Here is an 8,936-nt window from a genome sequence, read left to right as displayed (position 1 = left end):
TTTGGGGTCATTTCGCTTCATAAATTCGAAGAATATCAAGTAAAATCTTACACAAATGCCTTAAATCTTTCATGTGGATCGATCAATGATAGTATAGTAATACACTTTATAACGATTTATATTACTAGATCAGGTTGTTAAGAATTCAGATTTTAGATAAAGGAAAAATATCATCATATTTACTTTTATGGTGGCTTTGCTGGTTAATTATTTTATTTATTTATTTACTATGTTAGAACCCCGTGTAATACACGGGTTGAATAAATGTAATTTTATATATCAAATAATTTTAAACCTCGTTTATTACACGGGTTGAATAAATGTAATTTTACATACCAAATAATAAAAAAAAATATATCTTTAAAAATCTCATTTATTACATGGGTTGAATATATGTAATTTTATATATTAAATATTAAAAAGTTATATCTTTAAGAACTCTGTGTATTGTACGGGTTGAGTAAATTTTATTTTATATATTAATAATGAAAAAAGTTACATTTTTAAGAACCTTATGTATTGTATGGGTTGAGCACATGTAATTTTATATACCAATCAATAAAAAGTCATATCTTATTATATCTTTATAAACTCTGTGTATTATAAAACTTTTGGACTAAACTGACAAAATGGTCCAAACCACAAGGACTAAAACGACATTTAACTTTTTACATTATATTAATTTATATTTAGTGTACGTTTTTGTTAATGTCACGATAAATAATTTTAAAATCTAATAAATATTTCAAAAGATTATATTATTTTCTATACGAATTGTTTAAATTTAATTTTATAACTATCTTTTAATTAATATTAATTATCTATAATTAAGTAGAAGATAAAGATGAGAAAACTAAAAAAATAGATGGCTCCAATGAATGACATGTGTCCCAAAGTTGGTTTCTTTTATTATATCGGAGAGTTAGAACCTATAAAGCTTCAACTTCCCACTTCCAACTTCACTCCAATAATTCTTGAACTTCAAAGCTTGCGAAACAATCTTCCTCAATTCGTCCAGAAGGCTCTAGTCGATGTATATGTTGCTTAGGGTTTTAATATCATCATGACATTGCATTAAATAATTGTTAAAAGCCCAACATCACGTTGTATATGAAATTTGCTGGGCTCAACCCCTGTGACGGCCCATGTAATTTCGTCCAAGTATGTCCAGCTGATTCCTTTCCGAGTTTCCGTCCAAGAATGATGTATGTCGTATATGATGGATTATATATGATTAGGGTTTAATAAACTATCATCACAATGTATAAATAATTATAAAAAGGCCCAAAACCCCGCTCACGTAAACTTGCTGGATATAAAACCTTTCATGGCAATTAGATTAAATATTATTATTATTTGTATTAGATTAGATTAAATATTATTATTAGTATTATTAATAATTTTAATCAATTAAATGAGAGAATGACAAGTGTCTCAAAACAGGTTTCTTTTATTATATAGTATAGATATAGATTTTCTATCTCTATTATACGTTAATGAAAGGTGAGACATTTATAGTTTTCAATTTACTAATTAAAAGTATATAAAAATTGATATGGCTCAAAATGTTATAGTTGTGTAATCAAGGTCTTGTCCTTGTAAAGTTCAAATATTAAATCTATATGTTTTTTATCAAACATAATTACAAATTTTTAGAATTAACTGAATGGTTAGGATCGACAACGTTGTCAATAGTTATTACGTGATCAGCAATAACTACGATCAATAGCAACTACGTTCAATAATAATCAGGAATCATCAGTTAAGTATGTTACCGCTCACAAAAGTTGGTAGTAACTAAGTTACCATTGAAGGATTTTTGTAGAAACAAAATTTCTGTTGATGTTAATCGAATAACTGCCAATCGTTTTATCCATCAACTCACGTACTCTTTGTTGACCCTTGTGTCATTTCAACCAAACATTGTGATGGTTCCCCAAAATGAAAAGTCTTTGGTCTATTATGGAACATGTTTTTTATAACAAAAACACACACACTCGTTCTTGAACCTTTTTGAAAATCATCGAAACTACAAAACATAATTAATTTGTGGATGGCAAGGGGAGAAAGCGGTGAAGGTGGTGAAGGAAGGTAACAACGTGGTGGTCCTAAGTCCTAACCGGTGCAGTGTCACTGGTTCAGGTCTGTTGTGTTCTCTACTGGTTCCAGATTGAAAGGTTGTTATAGATCCTGTTTATGAAAGGGCATATTTTTAAAAAAAGATTGAGAAACAAAAATGTACAGATTAATACAAGGCATAGAAAGACATTATCTTTCTCCTAGTACAGTTTATTCAAACAAGTAATTTAAATGGTTTCTAGTCTACTCCTTAAATGTCCAACATGTAACACATATTATTTGATCATAAAAAAAAGAACTCAAACGGTAAGAGGGGGCGAAACACCATGATCAAGACACCAAATGTCAAAAGTAGCATTGACAAAGTTGTAGTATCCTCCCTTTAAGTTAAGTGTTCTATTCAACACTCCTGATTTAACAAAAGGGTAACTCAACAGATTCCCAAGTGACACATTCACAGCTTCCTGCATTGTCAAAAAAAAAAAAAAAAAAAAAACTATCAATCCATTCGTATTTACGCATAGTTTGACTTTTATAATTAAAAAACAAAAAGTTTGACTCTAAATTAGAGGTATAAAGATTGTAACTTGATGCCAACTTACCACCTCACACTTGCTGCATTGTTCTGTAATATCCAACCCTTTGTGTTCTTCTTTCACCTTGCTTCTAGCAGTTGAACATATTTTAACCCAATCCTCTATGAAGTCACTGCCCATATATACCATTCAACCAGTTAAAAATTTGTCATAATACATATTTTTACTTTAAGTCTTTAACTCAACCAGATTTTTTAGGGACACAAAGTTGCAAGGTAAAAATCGGTCAGGAGTAACACTTACGAAGAAGTGGTCCCGTCATCTGGGATAGACATGAGGCCTTTAATCCCACCACATCGGCTGTGTCCAATGACTAATATAGTCTCTACCTGATTATGCAAAAAAAAAATAAATAAATAAAACATTCAATGTATCATCTTTGTGTATAAGACATTACATCGGGGGGGGGGGGGGTGTTTGACCAATCGTAAATTCTAATATCACCTTCAGATGCTCTACTGCATATTCAATAGCTGCCCCTACACAGGAATACCTTGTCTGTGCACAAGGAACAGTTATTCATCCAAACATTTTAACTTAATAAAATCATATATCTTCGATTTATATATTAAAAGAACCTTGTCATATGGTGGGACCATGTTTGCGATGTTACGGACCATAAAGGCTTCACCCGGCTGAAAATCTAGTATGTGGGATGGACAAACCCGAGAATCCGAGCAGGCAAATACCATAAACTGCATTTAAAATTTAAGTTGAGATTTGAAGAGAGCGTGCTAGAAATTGATCGAGAAGGATAGGTGATAGGTAACCTTGGGCGTTTGTCCTTGCACCAGCTCTTCATACAAACTCGGGTTCTTTCTGTAGCAGATGGGGAGTAACAACAACCAGATTTTATTATTCATGAATCATGAACCTTGTTCAAATTGACAAATAAGGAAAAAGAAAAAAGGACACGATGATTCATTAATGAGCATGGTAACAAAATGTGAATCTAAAGTTGTAGTATAGTTTTTCACCGATAGGTCAAAAGGTTATAGTTTTTTTAACAAGTCATTGAACCGTTTTTAAGAAAAAAAAGCAGATGAAGCTAGTTATGTGTGACTAGCTCGTCCGGTCTGGTCCTGAAAACAGTTATTTGTACGATAAAACAAGGAATTTTCATTAAATGTAATGTATATCTTAATTTTTTAATAACTTTTGTAGTCATAAGTGCATCAAAAACTAAATAAAGTGTTTTAGTTTATAATCACGATTTGTAACTGCGAATTCACGAATCCATTAGTTTTTTCTTAAAATAGTTTAACGTTTTTTTGTGAAAAAGTTAGATATTTAAATTAAAAATAAAACTAGAAAATAAAAATGAAGATATGGGTTAAGAAACTCACTCATATTTCTCTGTTTTGAAATGAGCAAATCCGGTCTTGATCTTCTCGACAGAAGTGGTCGCCTCCAAATCCGCCGTGAGTTGCTTGACCTTCACAGCCGCGACAGCTGCAAGATCATGTCTCTCACTGCAAAACGGCACGACAGTACGAATTAAATACCAATTAAAAAAAAAGAACTCAAATATAGTTGCTTGTGGACAAAAACCATAAAAAACTTTTAATCATGCATGTATACAACCATAATTTAGTTGTTAGAGCACCCGGGGCGGTGCGTTAAAGTATCACGGCCATCAACATCCACGCGTTATATTCCACCCCGCCTCCAAACGTCCACGCGTTATATTCTACCCCGCCTCCAAACGTCCACGCGTTATATTTTCAACTAAATCGATTTTCGTTATTTTCTTCACGCGTGATGGAAATTGTTTTGTGAGTGTAATTGTTGGTTGGGGGGAAATTGTTGGGTGTGGTGGTGAGTGATGACCACCCCCACTAAAAAAGGTTGTGAGTGATGAAAAAATGGTTGATGACATGGCGGAACTTGATTGGTGCTTGTGAGTGATAGAATTCTATCACTAGTGACCACCCCCCTCCCCTTATGGCTATGTTTATCAATTCATGTCCTACCTGAGAAGCATTTTCAGTCCTTCAATCGCGTTGCTGCATAAATCTTCCGCCATGTCTTCTACCAACGAAAAGACAATAACAATGCTAGTGTGAAGAGAAAACAAACTAAATCAGGATAAGTATATTATATAGTGTCCCTAAACATGTATGTGTAAATATATTTCAGATCATATTCACAGAACAATATCGATGAATGATCGAAAGATAACAAAATGATGAAAAAAGCGACGTAAATCAGGTGATGATCTACTAGAAATAAAACAATGAAACTATACGTGGAGTTGAATCAAAAACCTTGTATTTGTAATTAATTAAAGTAGTGAGAGTGCATGAAATTCAGATGGATCTACTGATGATGATTGATGATTGATGAAGAGGGGGAGGTGAAGAAGAGGCCAGACCATACACGTTTATGTTACTTTAACCACCGTATTTATAGCTACAAATATATCTCAGTGGTCTGTATTTTTTCTTCATGCTTTTTATTCTATTATATTTCTTTTTTGTGGAGTTTTGAAAAAATTATAGTTAAGATGTATGAGAGAGTGATCTGGATTTGTTTCTATGGGTTGGATAAATTCTAACTATTTTAAGTAACTGATGTATATGTTACCGAATAACGACCATATATTATTTTAAGGTTTAGTTATACATAATATTAAAGTTAATATATTATTTTAAGGTTTAGTTATACATCTAATGAATCTCATCTAGGTGATTATCGATTAAATCCAAACTAGAGAAAGTAGTGAAAGGTGTGATAGTTTACCCTCTAAAACACAAATTACACTATGTAAGTTATTCGATCATAGAATGATGAGTACACTATCATCTTCTTTAAATCATTTTAAGAGCTCTTTTTGTTTTATTATGGCTTTAAATCATTTTAACCCTATATAACCGGTCATCTTCTTATCCACACGAGCCCTAGATTTTGAAAATCTAGGTGGCAGAGATCAAATCTCTGTTACTGCCACACGTTATCAAGCCCGGTTCTTGTTTTTTAAACCTGTTGCAACATAAAGATAACAATCAATAGCTTCGAATCATGGTATTTCATCGCAGTCTCGATTAGCTTATGTTCGATCAGAGACACCTTTAGTTCTTTCATAGGATATGAGATCATGAACTAGATTGTGTGATACAAAGAACATGAGGCAATTATATCATGCCAATGCATATCGCTTATGATGATGCATAGCCAAGATCGAAAATCAGAATCATAAAGCATAACATGTTGTGTGGTATAAAGAACAAAAGTTCATCAACTAAACAAGATCTACCGAGCTATTGAAATCAATTTTCTAAATTAGGTTAAATCAAATAGAGAATTGAAATGAGGTTTGGATACATTTCAATTTTCTTGAAACGTGCTACTTCACTTCAAAAGGTTAACGCGCGTTAACTTTGTCTGTTTAATAAGGGGTAAAAAGGTCATTGTACATTTTTATTTAACAATATTTTTCAACCTGGTGGTTTGTCCAATTATGCTAGTCCATACCAAATTAAAATTTGTATCATTTTCGTCTGATTTAATTAACACCACCTTTATCCACCATCAACAACCACCGACAACCATTTTTATCCCTGCAATCCACCTCCACCACTGCCTTTCATCCCCACCTGACCACTAAATACCATCAATCGTCCCCACCTCCACCACAATTACCCACCCACCACTAGACCACCGCCTTTTGCCACCATCCACCTCCTACCGGCGACCACCACTACCTTTGTTACCACCTGCAACCTATACCCCTTTAACCACCGCCATCTCTGCCGCAAACCCTGCACCACCATTCTCCACCCTGCTACACATTCAACCATCGACCACCTTCTCCGTTCACTACCAACCACCGTCTTCAACCGCTGAAACCCTAGATTTGTGTGAGTATGGTGACTGTGTTTTCAAATGCACATGGGTAACAGGAAAGCTGAACCCTGTATATGTGACCTGAAATCTGAATGGAGGTTTGGGAAGGGTAATGGCGTTTGGTGGTCGGGTGGGGATGGATGGCAGTGGTGGGGGTGGATTGTAGATGGTCGGGTGGGATGATGGTGTTTGGTGTCTTTGATGGTGGCCGATGGTTGATGATGGTAGGGTTAAGTAAATTAGGGAGTCCATTACCCCAGCTTAGTCGGTTGGTTGGCCGGTTGTCTCCACTGGAGGTGTCGGTTCGATCCCCGACTAGTGCTGGGTATTGGACATCTCGTTGAGGGCTTGACCCGGGGTTTTACCCGGGTTCGAGTCCGGGGGGGAGGGGGGTTTACCTATTCCACGGGGTTTTCGCGCATCTGGGGTGTGCTATGCTTTCTAGCGGTGGTCGAGTAGCCGGCCTTTGGACATAGCTCCGAAAGGGTGGGTTTACACGTGGAAAGCAGTTAGCCGTTCAAAAAAAAAAGTCAATTGGGGTCAAACATGGTACACATTTAAATTTTGGTTTGGACTAGCATAATTGGACAAACTACATGGATAAAATGGTAATTAACTCAAATAAAAATTTACAGTGACTTTTTTTACCCCTAATTAAACATACAAGATTAATGGACATTAACTTTTTGGACTGAAGTAACACGTTTTAAGTATGTGAGGGACGAAAATAGTATAAATTTAAAATTTGGTTGGATTAGACTATGGGATATGGTCTCGGGGTGGTATCGGGAGCCGGCGTGGAGGGTTTCCCCGTTGGGGACTCCCCCCCCCCCGGTCCATCCGTCGGTGACATCGGCGATTCAACCCCGTCCACCACGAAGCTCCAAAAGTTCGAATGTTTGAAATGTTGCCGTTGGCAACGGTCGAAAGAAAAAAAAACTTAAATTAATTTTAAAATCCTATTTAAGCTTCATTTTCAATTTTAAAAATCACAATCTCTAATCCATTTTTAATATCTTTACCAACCTTCATCTTATATAAAAAAAACTCATGGATCCGAGTCGACCGGACCCTCCTCCAGTATTTCCCAACACACCCGCTACTCCCTCGAACCAACCCCCACTCGTATACCCCACGACACCGATGGATCCGTATTCGTTTGGTGGTTTTAGTCAAGCTCAAAACGTTTGGCAAATGCAATACCAACAAAACCAACATGCTATGTAAATGCAATCACAAGGAATACAAATGCCACCATTCAAACCATCGACTCAAACTGACATCGAAAGTGTACCCAAAAGAGACCGTGAGGTGCTCTCAAGAATGAAGTACAAGATCGCGAAAAAATGGCTATGAGGAAATGAAAGTGGGCTTTAGTTTTTTTTTTATTTTTAAGTTATGTTTATTAAAATTATGTCTTTCCTTTCTAGACAGTGTAATTTATTTTTAATTAATGTAAAGACGGCAAGCCTGGGTCTTCTGGGTATAACAGATTGATCGCGCATTTTCAGCAATTCCATTTTAAAGATGATCGTAAAGAATCCCTTCAAGGTGCGCTTTCTAAGGATTTAGAATTGTTTTCAAATGTTGGGGAAACCCTGCGAGTTTTGGGATATTGGTTGTGTGGGAGGTGCATGAAGACACACGCACTTAGTAGGGGGTGTCATCATCCTGAAGGTGTTTTCACGTTCTCTAGAAAATCCGGGTCTGATGAGGATTTTGTCGTGGGGATCCCAAGGCCCCAAGATCCTGTGATGGTTGTTGAGCTTAGGACCCCGCAGGGAGTGATGGGAGATGTCGATCTCCTTGAACGTGTTTTCTCCCTTCCGGTTCGAACCGTTAAGAGCATCCCCCCAAGCTGTCGTTCGGCATTTGCACAAGCTTTGACAGGTGCCATCCATAAAGTAGTAGCTTCCCCTGGGAGTGTCGAAAGTTGGGTCAAACTCTTGCTCTTACCCCGTTGTACCCTTAAGGTGGTTAAGCCGTCTTCCAGGCAAGAGCGAAGGTCGGGTAATCGAAAATCCTTGCAATGTGATAGTATTTTGCGGGCCTTAGCTATGTGGAAGGAGGGCTCTGGTTTTGAGGTTTTGGTCAATTCCCTCCTTGCCGATACTGGAGAAGGGGTCGTGCGTGGGGGGGGGGGGGAAGAACAACGGGAGATAGCTGAGGAGGTTAGCCCCAACATCAAGCAATGTCTCAGGAAAGTGAGTGATGGTCACTTCACTGCTGCAGTTAAGGTGTTGTGTTCCAGTGGGGTTGCCCCCCGGGGGGAATCTACCATGCAAGCCCTTATCGACAAACATCCTTACGCACCGCCCCCGAACCTCCCTTCAACTCCTCTTTCACAACCTGCGTTATCCGTGGATGAAGACTGCGTCCACAGGTGTGTGAAATCTTTCCCGAAAGGGACATCTT

The 8,936-nt window shown here is 36.8% G+C and overlaps 1 protein-coding gene across 2 annotated transcripts; it reads right to left on the bottom strand.

Annotated features, from left to right (window-relative positions):
• Positions 1-2,239: 2,239 nt before the first annotated feature.
• On the bottom strand, positions 2,240-5,031 carry LOC110912480 (carbonic anhydrase 2). 2 transcript variants are annotated; one of them, XM_022157214.2, is made up of 9 exons: positions 4,943-5,031; positions 4,649-4,732; positions 4,022-4,147; positions 3,446-3,494; positions 3,254-3,370; positions 3,120-3,173; positions 2,919-3,004; positions 2,682-2,787; positions 2,240-2,543 (listed from the first exon to the last, which is right to left on the bottom strand). In XM_022157214.2, exons 2-9 carry the CDS (start codon positions 4,699-4,701, stop codon positions 2,379-2,381), a joined length of 756 nt encoding a protein of 251 aa, XP_022012906.1. In that variant the 5' UTR covers positions 4,702-4,732; positions 4,943-5,031; the 3' UTR covers positions 2,240-2,378. The 2 variants fall into 2 exon arrangements, with proteins under 2 accessions (XP_022012906.1, XP_022012905.1); XM_022157213.2 differs by lacking the exon at positions 4,943-5,031 and having other exon boundaries at positions 4,649-4,920.
• Positions 5,032-8,936: the final 3,905 nt, after the last annotated feature.

This window comes from Helianthus annuus, chromosome 17 (assembly GCF_002127325.2).
Source record: "Helianthus annuus cultivar XRQ/B chromosome 17, HanXRQr2.0-SUNRISE, whole genome shotgun sequence".
Lineage (NCBI taxonomy): Eukaryota > Viridiplantae > Streptophyta > Magnoliopsida > Asterales > Asteraceae > Helianthus > Helianthus annuus.
The sequence above is the reverse complement of the archived record's forward strand: the minus strand, read 5'-3'. Positions and strand labels throughout refer to the sequence as shown.

Coding starts and splice junctions, on each gene's coding strand:
- LOC110912480 (XM_022157214.2), bottom strand. CDS start 4,701: ATGGCGGAAGATTTATGCAGCAACGCGATTGAAGGACTGAAAATGCTT. Junction 4,148..4,648: donor GGACTGAAAATGCTTCTCAG/GTAGGACATGAA, acceptor GCCGTTTTGCAG/TGAGAGACATGATCTTGCAG. Junction 2,544..2,681: donor AATGCAGCAAGTGTGAGGTG/GTAAGTTGGCAT, acceptor TTGACAATGCAG/GAAGCTGTGAATGTGTCACT.